This window comes from Lutjanus erythropterus, chromosome 22 (assembly GCF_056507025.1).
Source record: "Lutjanus erythropterus isolate fLutEry1 chromosome 22, fLutEry1.hap2, whole genome shotgun sequence".
In the NCBI taxonomy this organism is placed as follows: domain Eukaryota; kingdom Metazoa; phylum Chordata; class Actinopteri; order Lutjaniformes; family Lutjanidae; genus Lutjanus; species Lutjanus erythropterus.
This window is the reverse complement of record NC_139338.1, coordinates 14,598,852-14,624,772: the sequence shown is the minus strand read 5'-3', so window position 1 is coordinate 14,624,772 and position 25,921 is coordinate 14,598,852. Positions and strand designations below refer to the sequence as shown.

Sequence of the window (25,921 nt, the reverse complement as noted above, 5' to 3'; positions counted from 1 at the left end):
AAAAAAATTAAATGTTATATTTGTGACCCATTTCTTCTCTTTAGAAAACACTGGATGTGGAGTTTAGTGCCACAGACAGGTTTGAGAAAGTACAAGGACATAGACTTGGTTATTGTTCTCTTCATGGTCTTTGTTCACTATGAGAAACATATAGAATAATGCAAGCTGTTTTGTGTTTAAAAGGCATATTTTCTGAAAATAAATAAATAAAACAAGGCCGGTGGAAAGCAGTAGGCATTGAACAATCTATGATGTATGATTTATGTTGTGTATTTCTCAAGGTTAACCAGCACTAGTCATAATGTTATTCAACATATTTATTTATTTATTTATTCATTTCCATTTATTTGATTTTGTGTTTGTATATTGGCACATAAAATACCAAATTTGCCAAAAAATCAGTTGGGAAACAAAAGAAAGGATTCATTTTTGTTTGATTTAGCACAGCAGTTAATGCTGATTTTTCGATGTGACAATGGATCTTTCAAGGTCCCATTCAATTTCTGCTGACCTTGTTTTTATTGTTCTGGGTCTAAAAAACTGCGGTGCTGTGGCTGAACCATACAGACACACTAGCAGGAGTTTAAGAGCGTCATGGAAGTGACACAATGTGCAAAAAACAGTGAAGAATAAATCAGTAGGAAATTAGAATAGCCTCTCATAGCTTGAAACATTTTATATACTCATAAAAACATCACCAACTTCATAATACTTTTTTTTTTTATCTATGAATTAAAACAGGACTCTAGAGGAAGGAATATTGTATACTGAAACCATAATCTTTAGGAATGAGTAAGTCTCCAGTAGTTTCATAAATCAGTGGGATAATGATCATCTTATATTGAAAACTGGGAAATTCAGAAAAGAAGGCCTCCTGTAATGCAGCCTTGCCATGAATCCTTGTTATTTTTATGAGCATAGATTTGGTTGAAGGCAAAAAGAGCCAGCTCTGGATGCAGAGGCATAATTACCAAAACATGCTAAAGCCTGGAAAGTGAAAACATTTTACTGAGGAGCAGGAAAATAAAAGATTTATGCGCTGCTTTTTGCATAAAATTAAGTCTTTTTTTTTTTAAGAAGCCCGGAGTGTTAACTTACCATCTTTTCCCTCCTCCCACCAAACCTTTGCCTTTTCCATTTTAAAGTGATGCATGTTTATGCTCACTAGAAGCACCTAACCCATTAGCATTATTCATAACACGAAGCTTCCTCAGTCCGCCCTTTGGTGGAGAAGAAAAACGACTTCACACTCCACTAACTGTGAGCGCGCAAGAAGAGCTCTTCCTGCGATGAAAAATACCTTCATCCAAAAACATGGTTGGTTGGTTAAGTGAGAGACGCAGGGTAGCGCAATTTACCCCTCATTCAACCCGCCTCAATCAAGACTCCCACTGTAAGTCTACAATATGACGGAGTGAATGGCTAATCACATCCACCACAGATGTATTATCAGTCGCATGATGATTAGTGACTGCGTTTGGGTAATTTTCAGACTGTATCACAGATTGACTCTTTAAATCAAACCAGTTTCTCAAAATGGGTCACAGGCCTAATTTGTGTGAGTCTCTGTGTAACAAGGCCATGAAGCATGTTGTAATTATGATGACTGACTAAGACTGCATGCACTGAGGAAGACAGGACTGATTTTTAACTTCTTCAGGCTCCCATCTGTTCCTTTTGAAAGAGAAACATTCAACACATAGCCAGACAAGAATGTCAATACTGGACAGCTCTGCAAGTCTTGGACTGCATTCAATGCCAACATTTTATAAATTCTTGCTTTCTACAAATATGGAATGGTGAGGGTTTGGGAAAGGGTCACGGTTAGAGTTAACATAGTTGGCAGTGTGTGATAGCATGCAAACTCCAGTCTCCATACATAAAAGTCAGACATGCAACATGTCCATCCACCACCCTGACCTCTAAAACCTTACATTCCTCCTTGATACATAAACATGCAGAACCATCCACTATGGGAGTAACTCCTGGGATAAAAACAACAGAATTGCTTGTAAGTAAATGCCTAAAATGACCTCTGTTTACAGACACTGCATGAGTCCAGCAAAACCCCTTATGATGCAGACACGCTGGATCGATTGACAGATGTCAAGTCGATGGATCCTATTCATTTTCTATTGAGGGCTGGAGATCCTGCACTGCAGTGTATGATGGATACGATGCAGTGAGTTGACTGACCAGTTGCCACATGCAAATTTGCATTATCACAATATGTAAACGAGTCTGTCCAACGCTACACACCAAGCTCACGAAACTCAGATAAAACTGTCAAACTAGGCAGTGATGATCTATTACGCTAATATGATTAATAACATTTCTTTAAAAGCAGACAAGCAGTGTCATCCTGCCCAAAGGGCTATCAGAGCAGGAAACCATGGGTCATGAAGTGTTGGATTGTTCTTCAAGGTTTCTTTTTGGTTAAAATACATATCTCTGGAGGATTTCTGCTTGAACAATTCTAGACATAAAATCAAATTTTTCCAGACATGTCTGCACTCTAGGGAAAACACCCTACCCACTCTGAGACTGTTATTTGCAATACATGAGCAGATGATATCCCTTGACCAAGTTTTATAAAATATCTCAACCAACAGAGAAGTATGACAAGTAAACAGTCTTCTAATTTGCCATTTTGTTTGTTGTTCACAACAAGACTGTGTTTTCTGAGTTTGCACTGGCTGCATAATTCACACATTTTCCAAACCAAGACAACAAAAATGAGATTTAATGAAACTGCAATACAGAAGAGACAATCTAATGCATTCCCTCAAACTAACAACAACAAAGACCCATCCACTGCTCTTTGGCCACTCACCATCCTCAGGGCATTTTCCCATATCAACACAAGGCTTATGGTTACACCCCGCTCTAAATGTAATCACCCCCCCCCCAACTGTGCAGATGGTTTAGTGTCATTCTATCTGTAACTGGACTCGATGCCAGGCTCTGAGTGGGCCTAATGACTCCTGAACCCAAGTTGGTTAAGTGGGAATCCAACACCAGCACCCTGCTGTAACCCAATCTCCCTTTAGACCACCTGGACCGAGGATCCACCCTGTGGGTTCAAAACGCACTTGGCAGTGGCAGTACAGCAGTGCATTTGCATTTCTAAGCATTTATCAAACAGCCTTATCAAGACACAAAGTGTATGCAAAATTATTTAGCTTTGACAACAGGACATATATTAAGCACTGGAGGGCTATGCCAAGTTTTTCCCTGGGAGGGCAAAGACATAACCCTCCCCATTCTGCCTCTGATTGGCTAGTATTCATTTCCTTTGTTGGGTGGATTGGTTAGCTTTAGGAATGAGGGGTGATGATTAGGGTTAGGGTAAGAATATCAGGGTAAGCCAATCAAAGGCAGAGTAGGGCATGTCGTGACTTTGCCCTCCAAGGTATCTGTAGCCCCATGTGAAATAGCCATAGTTCACCCTCATAAATATCTTTTTCAATCTAAAACTGTACATTTTAGAGTGACCAGTTCAAATGTCCTGTGCAATAATCTTCTTGGCAAAGGAGTGCTCACTAACATGGACTTCAGCAAAATTTGAAAGAAATAAACCTTTTCTGTGCATAGAAATTTTATATTATAGTGTCAGAAACTGCAAGTCTGCTCACCAAAAACATAAGTGCATTTATATTTTTGTTTAGTATCGTTATAACAAATACCCCTGTCCCCCCTCAAATGATTATGATGGAAAAAATCTTGGCAAAAGAAAAAGGAGCAGAGAAGAAAAAAGTGGAGGTTTTCTTTTTATAGTATAACTGACATTTGGTCTCAGATGAGAATTGCACCTCCGCTGCCAAAAATCTCGTCCAAAGATCTGACTGAAAGAAATTGTATGCTAATATGAAGCACGTTAGGGGGTTTCTATGTCTCAGAAGTTGTGTTTTCAGCATTTTCCCCCCTACAACTGCTACATTTTTTGTGTGTATTTTGTGTGTGTGTGTGCATTTTTGTTGCGGCATGTCACAGCAAATGCCTGCAACATATCCATAACAGCTCCAGATGGTTTGTCGTAACATCTGTCTAACCTGACAAAACATAGCCTGCAGCGTGTGGCCATAAGGTGTATTATTGGGTTATTCTGGCACAAGGGTGGCTTCAAACCATATAACAGTCACTGGCTGACAGCATACACACTGAGATGAGGCAAAATTAGTGTCCCTCTCCAACACATGAATGACAGACAGATAGCCTGTCACTGTGTCTTCCTCCCATCACTATATTTTTCTTTGCAGGGTTTCTGTGACATGCAGAGAAAATCACCTCAGAGGGCGGGGTCATGCCAAAGTGTATTAATGAGCCGGATAGACAGACAGTGACAAACAGGCAGAAAGACAGACAGGGGCAGTGGAATGGAACGGACTTGAAACCGTGTCTGGCGACTGATAAGTGACAGGAGGAGGAGGTGGGAGAGACTTTCTGTTTTGGAAAGGGAGGTTAAGAAGGGAAAAAAATCAGAAGAATGGGAGGACTTAAAGGATTTATTGATGGCACACGTCTTGTCTTTACTCGCTCTGGTTCTCTCCCCTCATGCTTTGCTGCTACACTCTCAGCAATAAAGGTGCCATCTATCATAGAACCATGAAGGGTTCTTCAGCTTCAGCTACAACTATTTAGAAATGATCCATTTGGAATCCTTTATGTTGGGCTCTACCTAGAACCCAACATAAAGGATTATACCTGGAACCATCTGTGAAAAGTTTAACCCAGAACCCCCGATAAGAGGTTCTACAGAGAATCCTTCTTTGGTGTAATGGTTCCACCCTGAACCCTCTCTGGAGGTTCTATCTAGAGACTTTTCCAACTTCTAGGGCTGCCAACAATAACGCACACCAAGGGGGTTCTACCAAGAACCCTTTTATATTCCAAGTGTTTCATCTAGAATTCACCCATGGGGTTCTACCAAGAACAATTTTAGATTCTGAGGGTTCCATCGTGAACTCAGCCATGGTTCTACCAAGACCCTTTTCATATTCCAAGGGTTTTATCTAGAACACAATCAGGGGCTTCTACGAAGAACATCCGTATATTATATATATATATATATATATATATATATATATATATATATATATATATATATATATATATATATATATATATATGACCCAACCAGGGGGTACCTTTTTATATGATGATACAAAGACAAACCCATGTAAAAAGAGGTCCTCAAGGATTTCAACTATCCTTGAAGAGTAGAAAAGGGTTCTTTGGAAGCAAATAGCTCTGTGTAGAACCTCAGGCCATCAGGAAGAACCCTTTTGGAACCTTTATTTCTAACAGTGTACTGTACTATCTTCCCTTATTTTATTTCTACCTCACCTTTTCCCCCCCCCTCCTCTACCTTTGCATTTTTCCCCATTCCCTCTCACTACCTCCTATCATCTTGGCCAGGCCACTTGGCCGATTGGTGAGTATGGTAATCAGCGAGAGGCTGATAACAACCGATAAGGCCTCTTGTTGGGTGCTAAGAGCTTGAATGACATTTTTACACAGTCGTAAAAAGAGAAAACACGCCGTAAAAGCTGATGAATGGCTGGACCCTGTGTGATTTTCCCTCTGTGTGCTACATCAATGTACACAGTATGTGCAAATAGGCATATCTACCCCTTAACATTGCAGTGTTGGTTGTGTGCACATGCATCATGCGTGCATCCTTTGCCTTGTCTGGAGAGGAGACAGGAGGTGGGGTGAGGAGTGTCACTCTGCCCACAGAACGGGCTTTCATCCTGGGCTTATCAGAGCCAACGCAGGGGGAGATCGCTGGCTGCTGAAGCGAAACGGCGACTGTTGCTGTTCCCCTGTCCACGCCGGACCAGTCTTCCCCTGACATTGTGACCCCCCCAACAGAAACACACACACACACACACACACACACGTACAGACACTCAGCCAGAAAGTGGTGTGTGTTTATGATTATATACTGCCAAATACACAAAGAGAGACACAGCGAGGCGTGGACATCATTGTTTAGAAGACAAGCCTTCCATCAACGCCTTTAAATACACACAATAAGGAATTAATTTACAGTGGAAAAGGTAGGGGAGACCTGGGACGGTAGCAGCGCTTCTTGTTATGAGTCACAGTGGCAGTTCATGCTAGATCTCTCAAACTGTGATACCTGTTACCCATATTTATCTACAACAAATAAAACTCACTTGGACACCTACTACACAAACACAAATTATGTCAGTTAATAAACTATCTGCACCTTTAACAGCCATTACAGAGCTAACTGTGTTAGCATGTGGGCTTGAAGGTAACATCAATGCTACCTGTTTCTTTACTTTCATATAAGTCAAACTATCATACCTACCATACAGTGAACACTAGGAAAAAAAAGTCCTGTTGTGTGTGTGTGTGTGTGTCTGTGTGTGTGTGTTACTTTTTTACCTTGGTCATAAAAACAACAATAGTCCTAGAGACATGCCACTTCTCCTGTGAGCTCAAAAAGGAAAGAGTGTACAGCACCACTGTAATACTCTTCTAATTGGTCCAAATTTCATCGATCCATCTATCACAGCACAATAACACCAGGGTGCTGTTTCCTGTATTAACCTGGAATTAACCTGACGCTGAATAATCACCTTTTTCCTGTTCCCAGTTTTTGGCCGGCGACCAGAAGACGCGCTACCCACAGCGCCGGTGACGAGGCCATATGCACCCCTAAATCATGTGGTATTATCACCATGCTGTGCTCCAACGAGCAACTATAACCATGATGGAAGACACCAGATGATCCATGCTCAGCAGCAAGGAGTTCATTTCCATAATGCTAGATTAACATTTTTGGGGAGAAAAACCATTACTTAAGTTTATTATTTAGCACCTCCAAGTTTTGAAAGTGTGAAAGTGTGTTGGGACAGGTTATCCTATCCTAAAAGAATTTATTTAAGATTTATTTAAGAAGCAGTTCAATTGCAAGAGAAATCATTCTGTTTTCTGACATGCAATACAAAACTGCCAAGTGTGTGTGTGTGTGTGTGTGTGTGTGTGTGTGTGTGTGTGTGTGTGTGTGTGTGTGTGTGTGTGTGTGTGTGTGTATGGCCGAGGGAGACTTGTCAAGAGGAATTACGCTCACAGGTGAAAAGGTCAAACTCACTGACCTGGACAGATAGGAAGACAACTTGTTGGGCCGAAAAATGCATGAAAAAATGGAAAGGTCACTTCATTCAATACTTTCTGAAAGAGCTCAAAATCCCATCAGAGAAACGGAGACAGATGGAGAGAAGAGAAAGCAAATGAGTTCAGGACCAGTCTTGTGCCTCTCTGATAAGTGGACAGCTGATGAATCAGGTGGTACCACCTCCCTTCATCCCTCACTGGTAATCTGCAGAACATTTTATGACCCAAACACATCACTCTGAGGTGAGATCTGGGAGCTGAAGATTCTATTAATCACTGGTTCATTTTCTGCTTTGCACATTTCTCCACTGGTTGAGGAAAAACCTCCGTAGCCTCTCAGGCTGGTGTAACTGATAGCAGGGACATATTTCACATCCCTATCTGGAGGAAGTCACGGCCTGGGTCTGAGGCGGCCATATGGAGGTGACGGCTGTGTGGGTCTAACCACAGCTTCCCCTGCTCTGTGTGGCACTCTCTGGACACCATAGGTGGTGACGGGATGAAGGGGTGTCTGTCTAGCCCCCTTCATGCTGTCTAACAGGCTGGACATGTGGCACAGCATCTGTCTCCGGAGGACGGGCCCACACCAAGGACTGGCCTGGGTCACACACCCACATATGTACAGGAAACAGGAAAAATTATATGTATATGATATGAAATTTTATGAAATGACAGTCTGCTCTGTGCAGCTTGATGCAGCATCTCTAAAAAGTAGACTATTTTCCACAGAAGAATCAGCGATCAGCTCTGCTGGGACAGTAGAAGATGCAAATGAAGCACTTTACATTAACCAGCAAACTTTCAGTAATACAGCAGAAGAAGAGTAACTTGATTATCTGTAATTGTTCCAGCAGACTTAAGAAGACAGTTAACTATGTCGCCTGAAACGATAATGCAGAACTCATAATTAAATATCTAATCTATCACATAAAATGGTTGCATACATTAGCTGTTGTCTCCCTCATCAAGTCCAGTATGTGCATGCATTATTTCATATGAATCCCACGTCCATGGGTTTAAAATTTGTAGGTAAAAACTCAGCCAGTAAAAAAACAGACTAGGCAACTATAACTCAAATAGCTACTTTGAGTAAGAGGTTGATAGGATTATAACTTTAAAGATCACAATATAGAACCAACATCCAACTAATGAACTTATTAAGAGAGATCTGGCTAAACCACACTCAACACTCACTAAGCTGGGCTTCTGTTTGGTTTAAATTTCAATTAAGCAGGAATTCTTCCATAGAAAACTGTTGTTGTGTACTGTATACTGTTTAGGCTGTATAGTATTGTTGTGTGATACAATACTGCTGAATTTGGTACAACTGAAAGGACAAAGCACACATGTCCTGTGAGGCTCCGGAGGCCAGAGGCTGTGGGACAATTTAACACTGCCACAAGCAAAATACATGGAATGGCAATTGCTTCAGCCAGAATGGAGCCCCGCGGTGCGAATGTGCAGAGATGCACGCACACACACACACACACAAAATCACAAATGAAACGTTGAATGTAAATGGTCTGACGAGAGTCATAAATCTCTCGGTGGCCGCTGGGCAGCTGGGGTCGGGCAGCCAGCAGTCCTGTCAGAATAGCGCAGCTGTGTGAACAGAGATAGCCACCGTGGTGTGTGTGTGGAGACACCGAGGCAGGCCTGCAGGCTGAAAACTGGAATTGGCCTCTGAAATGCTCCGTTACTTTTTCAAAATGAAAGGTGCTGAACAGGTCTGTTCCAAACACTATACATCCATTTTGGGAGCGAAAATCATTATCATAACTCCAATATAGCTGCAATCCGTTTTGTAGAAGAGTCGTCGTTTCATCTACGAAAGGACATTTAACAAATTTAAAATGAAAAATCACCTCAAAGGCCCAGTCACACCAGAATGAGGCCCAGCAAAATGAATCTGTTTTTACCAGAGGTGGGAAGTAAGAAGACTTTTAATGTATTATTTTCTGACAACTTTTTACTTTTACTCCCAACCCAGATGTCTGTACTATACTTTCTGCTTTTTAAAAATGGCTTTAGTTTTAATGCATTTAAGGGAGATTGTTGACCATGTTTATCATTTCATTGCGTTATTGCACACCAATGACAATTTCAGCACTGTCAAAACAGTTTGTTACTGGTCAGAGGTGTAAATTTGTGTATCAAATCTAATCAAAGTTAAAGACCAGATAAAAGATTTCGGGAGTATCTAGCTTCCCATGCATACCATGCTGTTGCTAGCTAGCAAGCTGATAAATTAATATTAGCTCTGTGCCTTTAAAAGTTGATGAAAGATTATTAAATAGGTGCACAATATGCCCAGGTATGGTCTAAAAGGGTTAAAAAGGCATTCAGAATTTGTCATTGCAGTGCTCTAAAAAGTCTGGACAGGAAATGGTCCATAAGCTGGATGAAACATCCTGTCAGTTTGATGGAGTTTCTCCTCATTTTGATGAGTAGAGAAACAAAGTCAAACTGCAGCAACTTCAAACTCTTTCTCTCAAATGTCTCATTGCCCAGACAAGAAATCACACTGGTCAGGATTTACCGGCCAAGACACAAGGGAGCGAGAGACACACAAGAGGAGCACAACCAGAGCAGCCTATTTAGGGACAAATGAGACAGTTACAGTTACAGCTGCAGTCCAGTGCCACTCTGCACCTGTTATATCACCCACTTTAGCTATAGTACAGTATCAGCATCTCATCGCTTTGGTTTTCAACTGGTATAATGAGCAGGTGGCGTCCTATTGTGCAGCACCGTTGGAAGTGCAACAGAACAAAAACACTTTTAGAATCTGTAGTGATGTGTGTGTGCCAAAGTAAAATGAGAGAGGGGGAAAACAGATTGCTGAGAGGAAGGAAGACAGAGGGGGAGACAGACTAATGAAGGTTATAGAGAAGGAGAAAATACGGAAAAGGAAGGAGGAGAAATGAGTCTGGTATGATAAAAGAGAAAAGAGACAGAGGGATTGGTGAGGAGTCTCCCTGGATTTGCAGAATCCCCTCAGCCTCCAGTTTTGAGACAAAGTCACACTGACACACTTACTGCCTGGTGAGCTCTCGCTCTCTTTCTTTCTTTCTTTCTCTTTTTCTCCTCTTTCTCGCTTCTTTTGCACTCGTAATGAGAACCATAGGTGTTCGCCGACTGTCACATGCACACCGCAGAGCGTTTAACAGTAACAGGTGTGCCTGGTGACACGCACATACGCACACACATGCACAATATTCTTGGACGTCCGCCACAGTGCCAGGACACCTACGGTGTTGTGCGGAAATAAGAGAAAACCATGAGGGTCATTTTTTATGTTAGTTCCAGCCAGTCTCCTCGCAAACACCATGCTGTATGATGCAGTCATACAACTGCTGTTATGTTATGCCAAATGAAAGATCCCTGAGCTATTAGCTGTTCTAGCTTTAGATCTTTGCCATATGTGAATGTTTTGCTGTATTATAAACTAGTAAATACATCCAGCTTACATGTGAGAGAGTGGTATCAGTCTTCTCATCTTACTTTTTGCAAGAAACCACAATGTTGAAACTATCCTGATAAACAATATTATTTATCATTCAACTCAGCCTCTTCAATCTGCATACAAATAACGACAATACGCTTTTAAATTGCACACATTGCATAAGTCTGTTTTTGCGTGGAGGTGATACACCAGAATTCACCCGTTAACTTCTGTGGAGGGCAGTTTCATTGTCAAATGACCTTCATCGTTCTGCTAACAAAATTAAACACATAACTAAGAGACGCTGCTTTGTCACACCCCGCGGTGCCTCCTATTGAAGGCCTTTTTAACATGTGCACGCAACTTTATGTACCTTAAAACTTTTTGATGACTTAGGAACAGGCTGGCTTAACATCACACTGGTGTTTAGTTAGATTTAGGCAACAAAACTCCTCAGTTAGGTTTAGGAACAGATCATAATTTGGGTTTTGATAAGTATATTATGTTATGTTCAGGATGCAAGTTAAATGCATTAAGTCTGTTAACTTTCAGACATACATTAAAACAAGTTTATATTAAGGGACACAAACACCAGTATTCTGCATAATAATCCTGTGCTTCATATCACACATCTGCTCTCTACAGAAGTTAACAGGATGCAGCAACTGGGTGTATGACCTGCATGCAAAATTGGACTTCTGTGTATGAACTGCATACTATTTAAAAATATAAAGTTATTTGTATGCACATCAAAGACAGTGGGCTATATCATTATAATTGAGTCATCGACAACAACCTGTTTAAATAGCTAAATAATGGTAAATTGCTCAGCAGGTTAACATGCTATTCTTAGCCTCTCCCTTTGTTCTGCCCGGTTTATTCAGTTCACCTCAACAATACAAAAAGGAGCCATGACCTTCTAGGGTTTCCTCTAACTGACATGGCTAATTTTCTTGCGCTCCACCCAGGCAGACAACACAGACATCCACCGTCTCATTAAAGCATGAGGGCATTTAGTCAGAGAGCGTAATGAGCTTGAGACCGCAGCAGTGTGAATAATGCTCATGAAAGCAGCGTGTAGCAGCGATGGAAGACTGGGTAGAGATAATGTATTTCTAAAGAGCTCAGAATAAGAAAACAGGCAGTCACTGTCAACATCAACAACAAGAAAACTGTCATTACTGTTGCACACGATTTAGTTTATTCCTCATCAGCGTTATGAATATACACACTTATGACATGACTGCACACTTTGGATGTATGATAACAGTGTGCAAAACTAAGTATTCAACAGAACTGCTCAGTCTCATTATGCTGCATCCAGTTTCCCTGCTGTCTGTAACCATGTAAGATACTAAATGATGAATGAATCCTTGCCGCTGCTGGCCTCGTATTCGCCCGTACTCTACTCGACAACAGAGAGAACCCAGCGCACGTGTTTCCCCACAATCAGCTCCACACATATACACCATATCGCTGCCGTAAAAGCCACGTACCTTCACTTCACGTGGTTATCTTGAATTTAAAGTTCACATGAACCAGATGAAACCTGGTTAAAAACACCACTGACGGTTTTCAAGAAGGAACCAGAGGCAACAGACACATGACTTTCTAAAAGAATGCCATTATGGAGGTGTTTTTCAGTCGATTCACACTTGCTGACACTTCCTATCTAATCAACACATTCCAACCAAGCCCAGTGCGAGATGACAAGTTATACATTCACCATGTTCAACTGCTCGTAAGTACAATATGATCATTTGCAGAAGAAATGGTCAAACTTTATTCCACAGAACAATAATAACACGTAACAAACTGTACTTTGTATCAAATTAGACAATAACAAGAAATAATGTTATTAATTAAGCAGTATTAGACCCCTTATTAGACCATTATTAGACTTTCTTAGAGGATAATTAGAGACACATTTACAACAGAGCTCTACTATAAACTAAAGTGAAACCACATGTCTGCTACTTTACCATTTAACAACAATATATGAACTACTAAGTAAAAGCCAAGAGGAAAATCAGTTGAACTGTAATTCAGCAGGCAGATAATAGGATTTGTGTCCCTAATTACCCCCTGATCAAGTCTAGGAAGAGTCTAATAGTGGCAAATAATACACTTCAGTTTATAGTACCGTCTTGTTGTAATGTGTCCCTAATTATCCCAGATTGAAGTCTAATAATGGTCTTATAAAAGGTACATATTTATTTCTAGTTTTTGTCTAATTTAATACAAGATACACCTTGTTACATCTAATTAGTGCAATGTAAAATAAGGTGCCAATGTAATAACAAGAGCTATAGTAGCTTTTGTCAGTCAAAAAAGTATTTCTTATGTTTCATCTCTGCCCATTTTTTGTAGAAATGTTATGATCAAAAGTTCAATTAACTCAGTCAACACACAATGTATATATACTTTGAATTAAAAGGCATAAAAATGTGGGGGCTGAATAGGAGTTTTACGTGACAGCAGCCGCAATGTGAAAACATCATATCAGGTCAGAAGAAGAAAAAGGAAGAAAAAAAACAAAACAAGTCCGGTTCTGACAAACAACAGAGAAGAAAACAGCAGAACACATTTGCTGGCTGTTCTTTGAACTGTAGCCTACTGCTTCTAGACAGTCGCAGGCAGGCAGAGGAGATGTGATGAATTCCCCTGGAGCCAGCGCGGGAAAAAGAGCTGAACTTGTTCTCACATCTCCTGCTGCTGAGGAGAAATTACTAGCTCCACTCACTTTGATGGAGACACACATACATGTACACACACACACACACACACACACACTGGCTCTCTGCCTGCTTAGCTGCTTGGAAGTAACTCATTTTTTGTACATTTTTCTCATGTCCCTCTCCCATTTTTCTCCTGGTTTTTCCACACTCCACCTGCCTGCCATCGTCCTCAAAACGACTTCTTGTTAGCCCTTTCTTTCTCATCAGTTCTTTTTCAGTTCATTTTTGCAGACATTATCATCACCGCCTCTGCCGTCATTAAGTTTATATGCAGATGATTCCCACTTACCTGTGCAATCTCATACAGCAGTTTGTAGTGTTCCTCCCGTTTCTGCAAGGTGCACAAATTGCAGCCCATTCTAGTTGTCAGGGAAACAGTGCCGAGTGCCCGCTGGAGTGTGTGTGCTGTCTTGCGGCGTGTGTGAGCTCCCCCTGGGGCGAAACACACTCGGGCTCCTCTTCCTTGGCTCCCCCACACCTCTTTCTCATCCGTGTATCCTCAGAGATCCCCCTCTACTTGCTCCGAGCGCACACTCACACACTCACACACATGTGTGTATCAGCTCACTGCTATAGTAGAGGTTGTGGATCCTTCAGTGTGTGTGTTTGTAGGGAGTGTATCAGTGGTGAGACGAGTAAAAGCACCTTGCCTGTCACTCCTCTCCTTGATTCTCACTCGCATGCCTACATACACTCTCTCCTCTCTTCTCCACCACCTCCTCTTCCCAGTGTGAGCACACACTCGTATGCACACACACTTTTGGCTCATGGAGACACACCTCCTCCTGTGGCAGGCTGCCTACACATGCCTGCTCCTACTCTGGCTCATGAATAGACGCCGTCCTCATTGGCTGGTTAAGGAAAAGGGGGCTGGGAGAAGAGGGAGGGGACTGGTCTTATCTTGGGCAGATTCAGTATCTCAACATCAGTGTTGTTGTTTGCAGGTGGACTGAAGGACATGCTGCATGTGTGTATGTTTGTGTGTGTGACTGTGCAAGTGGCTGCTTCTGTATTTGTGTGTTCCAGGGTGCATCTGTTTGTTATCTGTGTGTGCACATTCAACCATCATGCAAAACCCCAAAGCCCTACATTTCAATGCAAAAAATTCAATACAAGAACTCAATTAGAAGCTAAAATGCCATACCTATGGTAAAGTTCCCATGTAGTTTAAATTGTTTTTAGCATGTATGCATTGCGCTATACACCAGTATCTGGCCCAACAATGACAAAAAGTTGTTTGTAGATATTTTAAAGTTTGTATTTTCCTGGAAAATGATCAAAAACTGTTAATGACTCATCCTGCACTTGATGGGTGTACAGTAAATTTGTGTCCAATCAAAAAGTTTCACTGGAGCACATTGGAGTGTTTCTGAGGCCCGGCCCTCACTGTACAAAAACACAACTTCAATACTTTATACACTGACAAGACCAACGGGGAATACAGTACTGAGGTCGGTCACAGGGTTTCTCAACAGATCTATTAATTTATATCCATATCCTGCTTTTTCCGAAAGCTTGCAGATTGGGATTAAACACAGCACTACCTCCAGTACACACGGGGGAAGTGTAGCGGTGTAACCAATAAATAAGAGGGACAGGACCAAAGAACGCAACAAAGAAGTTTAAAAGATCTGAAGGTATTGGAAATAATGTATATTGTCATTTATTTAATGTCCACGTTTCGCAGAATTATTGGCAGCACAGACCACCACCATATAAAACCTGCCTCGACTTTTGCCTCATTCTCAAAAGTTGTAGCTTCCTTCAGCCTTGTTATGTTTGCTGTTGTCATAAATGTTTGATGCTTCTTCATCTTTGGGATAACTTTTGACTCTGAGTGGCGCCATCTAGTGGATGTATTATTTAATATCTATGCCAATGTAAAAGATGTATGGAAATATGTGGGCATTGACAGTATTTTTGTATGTGAAAAGGAAATAAATGATCCTTTTCTTGTTACTAAAATAAGTTAGCTAACCACTAACTGCCGTTAGCTCGGTTAGCTGTGACCAGTCTCCTTTCTACATCTGTGGTTTAGCTGAATGGCCCAGGCTATAACCCACATTAGCGCTTTTGCCTGCTGTAAATACCAATGTCAGCGAAAAGTCGCTCGCTAGCTGCTTATTTTTACAGGTACCACATAACCAATGAGCACGCCACTAGCCGCTTCATGGGAACTTTAAAATGCCATCCCTACATCTAATCCAGTTACTGATAGTGCTATTTGTCGTTGAACAGATTCGACAACTGGATTTGGCATATAAATCAATCTCATTTGGATTCAATCAGATAGCCTTTTGCACTCAGTACAATGGTTGGAGGAGTGGTGTTTAGTGGCTGCCATAGATTTACAGTCAGAACACGATAAGTCACCAAACAGATGCTCCCTCTCACTCTCTCTCTGCCGGCAGTTAGACAAGGGCACCGGACTGCGCTGACACACACAGGAAGAAACACAGACTAGTATTGATTGGCTTCAAATTAGCTTCCAGCCCAACTGGCCTCTCTGTGCAGGGGTGAGAGAACAGAGGGGGAGTGAGGGGAAAGAGAGGGTGATGGAAAGAGGAGAGGAGAGGCTGTAAATATAAATTAAAAGAGCAGCGATGGTATTAGAAACCTGTCACACCAGAAATTAATGCTAATTTGCTGCAGCAAATACGTCTCGACAGAAATGTAATGCCGCCCAGATTAAATTTTTCATCAACATAATGAGGAAAAGTTGTCGATGAACATTTTTTATGGTTGCATTTAAGCACTTAGTTAAAGTTGGGAAAGATCACGGCGAAAGAGTCAACAGCAAGATGAAATATGAGACACATTTTAAAGTTGAGCTGAAATTTTAACTTTGTGTTTAATTTGAGCTTCAAGAGAACCATATCCACAACCTTGTACAGCCCAAAAAAACTGATGCAAGGAACTTTTCCCTCTTTTTCAATTAGCTCACACAGTGCTGGTTTTGTACCGCTGAGCTGATTGGTTATTTTAGCTGCACTTCTAAGTAGTCAAGATAGCAAGAATAAATATACAATGTTTGGGTACACTTTCAAAATAAGGGCATAACACCTACTTGGGTAGGTTTAGGTCACAAAAAATACTTAAGTTAGATTTTAGAAACAAAACTACTTGGCAGGATTTAGGAAAATATGTTATGTTAGCTGCATTACGTAACTTAGGTAGGGGCACTGAGCAAGCTGTATTTGATGTGTTGGGAGTAAGAACGGGCTGGATTTTAGACATCTTTTCCTAAATAACATTCAAGATTTGGCAGGACTCATCATGTTATTAAGTAACTTGGAAAGCGGGTGCTAGGAAGCTAAGCTGACTAGTTTGCACTCAAAGTGGACCTATCTAGTTCTGGTTTCTTCCAAGAAGTCATTTTAACTGAATTAGGACTTTGACTGAGTTCCTAACTCTGACCAAAGTGCTTTGTAGCTTAACCCCACAAGATGTGGACCCTGGTTGTCAGTCTTAAACTCTTGTGGCCTTCTTTGTGCACCGACATCCACCTAACCACCTCCATACAACTTCCGTGTGGTACAGAAAAGTAGCATTTGCTTTGTTCCCCCAAGGACACATGCTACATTCAGCACATCTTCCTGTTTGTGTTCTGTCTGTGGTCGGATAGAGATGAATGTATATCAATATGAAACTGCCATTACAAAATATCGTTTGTCCTGAGGGGAGTTCAGTCTACTGTCTGTGAGAACAGCCTTCAGCGTCACAATGAGAAGCACACAGAACATTCAGTGTTTAACATGGTATTGTACTGCATATTCTTTAAACTCAAGTGTTTCTGTGCCTATTATGAGCTTGGCTTTTCTTTTAGGTCAGTACAGCTCATACTATAGCATCATTTATTTTACAATGAACTATACAAATTGTAGAAAATCTGACAGTGAATGGATGATGCGTGATGAATATCTGTCACTGCTCAGACTATGAGCACAGAGCACAGATGCGTCATCCCTCTTATCACCAGTCATGCAGGTACAAGGACCATAGTGGTTCAGTCAAGGGTGTCGGAGCAGATCCAGATACAGCCCCCCAGATAACACTTAACCCTTTTTCTCCATCTACTCCTGTCCCCTTCGGATGAGGTCACCGCTTTCTCCGCGGACCTCTGAAGGTGACTTTACAGAGGTGACATCATCACCTAACGAACTTTAGGGTTCGTCTGCCTGTTAAAACCTCTGGAAATGTGGCTTTAAATGGTAAAAAAATGCATATATGATATCAAAGTTCAGTTACTTGACTCTGATTGGTCGGCTGCTTCATTCTAAGGTCTGTTATTTCTGTACAGCAGACTGTTGCTATGAAGAACAGACCATTGCACTGTTCTGGTCATAGACTCTGGAGGAGCAATGAAAGGTTTTTTACATCACGTATAATAAGCCCGTCAGGGTGATCCAAGGCCTGCATCACCATGTTGGGGATCAGTTAGCAATAATGGTCATTGTACATTATCCCTTACTTTGAAAACATCAAAAAACAGCACATCTTGTTGTGTAGACCATTTTTCCAGACAGTGTCAGTGCAGTAAATCACGTTTTGACAGAAGCTACGTAAAATACTGTTGTGTGGAAAAATTAGTATAGGTTTAAATGAAGAACATTTTCACTAATTAACTTTGTTGTCAGACAGTCTTTTCCAACAGGGAACTGAAGCCTCTACAAAGCCACCAAGACTGCTTGGAGAAAACAGTAATCTTGGGAATTGCGGGTCTACTGCTGCCTCGATCAGTGAGTTTGTTCGTGTGCTTGTGTGACTTCAGTGTTTTAAAGCGTTAGTTCGGATCCGAAATAACGTGAATTGCCACAGATCAGACCGGCAACTTCTATGTCCTGCGAGGTAAAATTACTGTTTTTTTTCAAAGGAGTCTTGGTTGCCATTAAGAGAGCTTCAGTTCCCTGTTGGAGAAAGTTTCCTGACAGCAAAGTAATGTTATAAATACAAAATGCACTTAAAGTCATATTGATTTCGGGTTGGTGAAATTACTGTTTTTCTCAAATGAGTCTGGAGCCACATAATGGCATCAGCTCCCCACAGCCGATTCGGTTAAGCAGAAAAGTTTTGGTTTAAAAACTAAAGTAGAATTTCTACGACTGGTTTGTGGAATTAATTGTGTAATAAATGTCTCAGTGTAGACTCACCGAATTAAAAGCCAATTTCAACAAAGTGAACAAAAACTTAAAAAGCAATATTTCAAATTCAGATTAAAACTAAAACTTTAGATTCTTACTCACTTAATACTTCAGATTCTTACTATTATGTACATAAAAAAGGCATGATAGGAAGGCTAGTGTTCATTTGAGTTTCTAGAGGCTTTAACAGGAAGTTTGTCCTTGCTACAGTCACCTCAGTATTTGCTCTTGGCGGGAACTACTGGGTTGAAAAAGGTTATGGTCTAGACTTGCTCTATGTGAAAAGTTCCATGAGATAACTATGATTCACTGTACAAACAGAATTACACTGAACTGAATTCTCTTTCCTTTATGATTTTCTTTTGTTCTTTTTCTTATATTTTCTTCTCTGTGCCTCTCCCACTCTTCTCCAGTGCTGATGTTTGCAGTCTGAGTATGGGATTAGCAATATTACCAGACTCTGGTTAAACTGCCGCTGTAATCATCCATAAGCTCTGATTTGCTGACGGACAAACATACAGAGAGCTGTGTGTCCAGAACACACAACAAAAGCCTGAAATTTTCCATCTTATTTCTCCACTTTTCACTAAAAGGAAAGTCAGTCTGAGATGCATGACATTTCTACTGAAGGTGACATCAGCATTGTGGTCATTTATGGCCTGTCCCCATCCATTTTTATAGTTTATATCACCCACTTTCCATCATCTCTCCTCCATTTCATCACCCTGTTCTATTGCCTCTGTGTACATGAGACACTGGACAGATGTCCGGCTCATGTTCTCATATAAAATTGAAGAAGAGACCCATATAACTTTAAGAGACGTGGGATTCGAACTCATATCAGAAATTATTTGAGGAATATTGCGCAAACAAAATGCCCGCTTTGATGTGTGACAGCTGGACAGGCAATCCAGCATCAGAGTGGTGTCATACCTGCAAGGTGGCACATTCAATAAATCCTTAGACACGTAGTTAACTTTAGGGTGAGGAGGGCTGAGGTGGGTTCAAGCAGTTGTACTGGTCATTTCATATTTTATGGTTAAGTCCGTCAGTGTGATCTGCCAGTCAGTCAAAGGTTAACCAAAAATAGCTTGCCGCGGGGGAAAAGTGTTGCACTTCAAAGGCAGCCTGAAACACCACATTAGCATAATGTCCTATATGGCTGTGATTGAGAGAAAACTGGCCACTTCGTACGTTCCTCTCTGAAAATAGAAACTTGTTAGGTAAGCTCCGACTGTACATTAAATCTGAGTAGAAACTTTCTAAAAGAAAATTCTCGGAGTTCCAGATATAGCAGGTAATTATATCTGAATCCTTCACCACGATGTTCAAAGGCCACAGTATTCTTGACGACAGATGGAGTAATGCATCATGGGTAGAGAGCTGATCTAATCAGGAACGGTGATCATGCGTTTGGGCTGTGCTCAAAGGCCTGTGCCGCAGAATACCAACAAACTACTGTTCAATAAGTTACCACTGCAACTTTTCTCTCCCTTTCTTTCACAAAGTTGCCTTGATGCTCAACAGCGTCGACACAACGGAGAGGTGTGTGTTTAACATTTCTCACAGGCAGACTAAAAGCACATCCAGGACTCATAGATGTTGGTTTTATGATGATCTGAGATTGTCCTTAATGCAATGTCATTTATGTCTCTTTAGGATGTTCAAAACAATGCCAGATTCAGTTTTAGAGAAGTTGGAAAAAGACTCATAGTCTGTTAAGTAAGTTAAAAAATATTGTGCATTCCTAGTCTGGAGTGATGTTAAAATCTGTGATGAGATAAAAAAAATAGAATATGTTCATAAGCTTCATTCATGAGGATTGATTAAACCCATAATGGTTAAAAAGGTTTATTCTACATTATTTACTGTATTCTTTATTGTTTAACTATCCCCTCAGGTGTAAAGATGTAATAAGCCTGTAATAAACCTGTATTACAGCATATGAGTGTGTGAGTGACAGAAAGACCTGAAGCTTGTGTGCAGCTATTCTCGCTTACCACTGGGCCGATCAGCTTAATGTTTTTTGTGCACATTCATGACTGTATGCTGAAGGACCTCTGTGATTCACAACTTTTGAAAAACCTTGGAAAATATTTTTTTCATGTCTCCACGCCAGCGACAGCTGTGGCCACAGACATTATGTTTTTGGGCCATCCCATTCTTGTGAACATTATATCTCAAGAACACCTTGAGGGAATTTATTTAACCTTGGCACAGATGATCAGGTGGACTCAAGGATGCACTAATCCTCTAATGCCCAAATGGCCTGGATGTTGTTGTGATCAGCAAATTGGGACAGATGACATCTTGTAAACAGAAACATTGCATCAACATTTTGATGTAAAAATTAAAATAAGGTTGTATGTAGACTGTGTCTGAATAAACAGACATATAACCATTAAACTGGAGCAACGTGTACCCACATTCAGCACAGGCATGTGGACGTTAACGTGCAAGGAGAGCAGGCTGCGGATGCTAACACTGCTCGCCTGGCGCACTGTGTGTATGTTATGATGTCAGGGGAATGTCATGTCTGAAAGGATAACATATTTAGTGGGTTTTATTTAGTTTTAGGATAATGTGATCTTGATAATTGATGACAATGTTGATAATGCACGGTACAAAGTGCCACACATTCCATCGAAATTTAAAATACGATTTGGTTATTGAGGAATGTGATGAACAGCTTCAAGTGGCTTTTAATAGACACAATATTTTGTGTCACTTATGACTTATCACTTAGACTAGTTAAAATTCAAATTTATGTTTAATCGGCAGGAAAATTAGTCATCACAAACATCCCTGCTGTGATTATTATTGTAACTTGATTAGGTTGTGTACTCTCTACTTTCATGTATGTGTGTTAATTTGTAAATTGTTATATTTTGTAAAAAAAAAAAAAAAAACACATGAGGAGACAGCAGCCCTATGTCACTCTTGTGATTATTTTTCTGGGGTGTAACACTTGCAGCAAATTTGTTTTCACCAAAGTAGGAAAACATGCTAATCGGTTCTTAAGTCAGTCTTCAAATAGCATCTTAGCTTTTGTCAAGAAATTGAATCAATTCTCAACCGGCTGTGGTGAAAAAGTTTTCTATTTAATGTGACTTTTAGATGTCACGCCATGTGTGGAAAGATCAATACAGAACAGCAGCATTTCTGCTTGCATACACAGCTGGGTGTCTCAAAGCCAATGACGTGAGAAGAGCCTGAGGGCGACCCACACACGGCTCTCCATAGCCATAACCCATACATTATTTAACACTCTGAACCATTCATCTAGGTAAAAACACGATTAGAGTGCTACTTACTGCACAGAGCTAAAGGCCGAGGGGAAATGATGGTACGTGACGGTAATTGAAAAGCGGCGTCCTTTTCTGTTTTTTGTTCTAGTAATTACATTGTAACTATTCATTATTGTCTAATTACTTTGCAGGAGGCCAGCGTTCAGATCCAATCCTCATAATGACTATCTCCCCTCCACTCATTGTCTCCTGATCCCGATTGTTGAAGCAAAATGACTGACTCTGTAAAAAAAAAACACAAGAGCCTGAGTGATTCCAGTCATTTAATTATCAAATTATGAGCAGAGTTATACGAGAAACAAAAGGCGGTCAGCCCACAAAAGTACAGAAAAGACAAAACAACTAAACTGGGATCCATTTAATGAAACACAGAGGGACCTTTTGTTCATAATTTGCACACTGCCAGTTGGGCAAAAATCATTCATTAGCGAGTTGTTGTTGAAACAGTGTGTTTGAATGTCCAATCTTTGTTATGTCCCCTTTGAGCAGCCAGGCAGAGCAAGGTAGACACATGCACACAAATTCACACAAACAGTCTAAATGTGCGATAATGAAACCATTCAGAGCTCGGTGTCAAACGAACCGAGACAGCCATTAAAACAAGTCAAACCACTGTTGAATCAATCGCCAACACTTTCTTTTTCATTGCTCCATTGAACACGGCTATTTTGAAAAGCAAATGGCGACATTTCAGGATCTTTGTTGAACCACTGTGACCAGACACCCAGAGGCTGTGTTACCCCCTCCACACTCACTATTCAATACAGCAACTTAACCACTACATGCAGCATGACCAGAGGGGAATATGAGACCCCGACAGCCTCTTTACTCGATAAGCCAGCAGCCAAACTGGCGTCTGACCAGCTGACCTCACACCACGTTGGCCAGGGAGGGTCAAGTAGCCCATAAGGATGGAGTTGTCCTCAGGCATTGGAGCACAGGTTCAGATTTCCCTCAGCAGCTTTTCTTTGACCACTGAGCAGTTTGTGTGCACTCAAAATCAGCAAGCGTGGAAGACGTTAAAAACATATACATCTTGCAAGAGGAGGCAGTTGTACTGAAACTTTCTAACCAAGATTTTTATAAGTATAACTGCTCAAAGCTGGTTTGTGCATGTAATTGTGTTTGGCTCAGTCCATTCTCATTTCCAAGTCATTGTCCAGCCTGACTGTATGAGATACACCAGGTGAGGACTGGGCAATATATCATTATTGTGATGTGAGACTAGATATTGTCTCAGATTTTAGATATTGTTAGATTGTGATATGGCTTAAGTGCTGGTTTTAAAAGATGCATTACAGTAATGTAATTTTCTGAACTTACCAGCTAGCATCTAGCATTTGTCAAGCATTTTGAGACATTTTAATGCATAAACGTCACATAGTATAGCTTTAAATACAGCCATAGAGGGCAGTTACAGTGTGGACTATTGCCTTTCATTTGTTCATATATGATTCATCATCAGTTCCAACAAAGATATATCAGTGAGTCGTTATTCCATGCAGTTATTTGATCACAGCATCTTAACCAACTGGAGCTCATCTGCCACACAGCTGAGTCTCAGGTTCCACCCTGACTAACGTGTGTGTATGTGTGCATAAAAGAGACAGAGAGGTAGGCAGACATTACTATCTGTGTTATAGCCTTAGGGTGTAAACATACACAGATCCTCTCGGTCGGCGCACACACACATTTACAGTGGAGGCTCCGGGCCTGTCCCTGTTGTGTTAACCCAATAGCACAGCTCCAATAAAACTGATTAGAGAAGTCTTCCCCTGCTGCTCCCAGGCTCTGCTGCTGGACTAATGGCACAAGTGGGCCTCTCAATCTTTCCACAACATCTGTGCCAGTATTTAACCATGAGAATGGATGGAGCGCCAGGGCCGAGAGAGCGCCACCGACGACCCGAGGGAGGGAGGAAGATAGATAAAACAGATAGACAGAAAAATAGATCAATAGATAACCTAGATTTGTCCATCTCTGTCCATCGTTTTCACTTCTCCATCTGAATGCTGTGCACATACATCATCCTCTCCTCCACTCTACGCTGCAGAGTGCAGGAAGGCCAAGCCAGCTGTTCTCCCATTGTCCAGGTGCTTAACGGGATTACAGAGGGGCACAAGGCCAGCCTCATCCTTACAAACACACACACACACACACACACACACACACACATAGAGACACCTGCATACACAGACTTCACCTAAAACTTCAAAGGCAGACTGAGAAGCAGAAGCACACATCATCCCTGGGCTTTACGGATAAGGACTGGGACCATGCTTGGCCAAGCATGCAGATACTGTGTTATTATGATGCCCAGTGTATGTAAACCCCCAAAAATACCACAGTCCAAAAAATATACATTGTATTCAGTCATTCAACCGTGTATACAGTTTTTAAAGTAGCAGAAAACTGAATGTGTTGCTACTAGCTTTGACAGTTCTTTCTTTCTTGAGAAATCATAGCAAATGTCCACCACTTTTGCTTTATTACTACAGCCTCCTCTAGCCTCGCCATGTTTGCTGTTGTCCAAAACTTTTAAGAAACCTCTGACTCTTCCGGTCTTCTTTGAGACAGCTTTTGACCCTTCTTCGTGACTGACCCTGAGCAGTGCCCTCTAGTGGATGTATTGCTTAATATCCATGCCAACGTATAGTCAATGCTAACATGCTGATGTTGAGCAGGATAATATTTACCATGTTCACTATCTATGTTTAAAGTACTGAGGCTGATGGTTATTTTGCAGGCATTTGAACCAAAAGTTAGGACAGAATCCAAAATTTTGATGTGACAATGGCACCAGGGATCATCAAAGTGATTACAATTTATCCTGAGGAGGACATGAATATTTGTACCAAATGTCATGGCAAACAGTTGGCGACACATTTCTCTAAATAACCACAAGTGTTGTGACGGTGCTAGAGAAAAAGTCTGAGGAAGTTAATAGAGAAGAGAAGAGCAAAAACCATCCAATAATTGTGAAAATATTTCAGTCTGGACCAAAGTAGTGGACTGACCATCCAACTAACTGACGCTGCCATCTGTGAAGTCATGCCGTTATCGTAGCCAAAAAGATTCCAGGATTCAATAAACCACTAAAGAACTTATCAAGATGAGTAATTATTTAGTTAGTAAGTCTAGCATTTATCAGCAACAACAAGGATACCACATTATCTTACAACAGTAATCTTAGTGAGACATAATATGAAGATATGAACCTCCTTTTTTCTTTTCCCCCTTTTCTCTCTCTCTGTTCTTTTTGTCATCCCGGTAGTCTCGCCCATTTTTACCCCTTTTGATCTGTATGTCTTGCTGTGTTTGGGCTTCAGAAGATTCTTTACACACTTTATACTGAACTAATACAATGTTCTGTGGCTGAGGGATCTAACCTTTTTCTTTATTGGGGTTTATCAAAAGTATAATAGTAGAAATTAAGTGTTGTTTCCCCCCCAAAAAAACAACTGTCCCATTTAGGCTGAAAGCATTTGTTAAGGTTTACTGTGTAACAATATATGGTATCAAATATGTGGAAATGCTGTCAACCAAGACTTTGAGTAACATGTGTTGCAAAAATAATCTTAAAAGACTCACCATAATTATCTTAATGCTAATGCTATTAATCATTTTTATGACTCAGAGGCATTAGATTTCTCCTTTGAGAATATTTCACAAAGTCTCTTTCTGCCTCCCACTCCACTGCTTCTTGCATGCACGTATCCTCCCTCGGCGGAGCAGAGCCCTTTCGATTTTTATCAGTGCTGCGGCTGGGTTTAAAAGGGCTTCCCTGTTGTGAATTAATGTGGCCTTAATCTGGCCCCCCACACGCGGTGATAAAGCAGTGTAAGAGACAGAGCGTGTTCGGTCAGAGGACACAAGATTAGTCATACGCCACTGAGCTCGAAGTGGGGCCTGCAATGTCGCGTGGCGTCTCACTTCCTGGTTCCAGCTGCTGGTGCCCCCTTTTCCTGTCTAATCCTGACAGAGGGGGGGACAAGCTACTGCCTGCCAGGAAGATAAGGAAGTTTCCATTGTGTCTCTGATCCTCCTTATGTCTGTATGTTATGTTGCTGCTTATGTCAATGTGCCAACTCGAGGTGTGGTCACACAGAAAAGCACGGGGAACAATGACTCCATCTGGAA

General features: G+C 41.0%; 1 protein-coding gene across 1 annotated transcript in view; it reads right to left on the bottom strand.

Annotated features, from left to right (window-relative positions):
• Window positions 1-13,868, bottom strand: part of pdzrn4 (PDZ domain containing ring finger 4) — a 44,983-nt gene extending 31,115 nt beyond the window's left edge. The window contains exon 1 of the mRNA XM_084711316.1: window positions 13,622-13,868. Within this exon, the coding sequence (XP_084567442.1) occupies window positions 13,622-13,690 (69 nt within the window). The 5' untranslated portion in view covers window positions 13,691-13,868. The remainder of the gene's footprint in view (window positions 1-13,621) is intronic.
• Window positions 13,869-25,921: the final 12,053 nt, after the last annotated feature.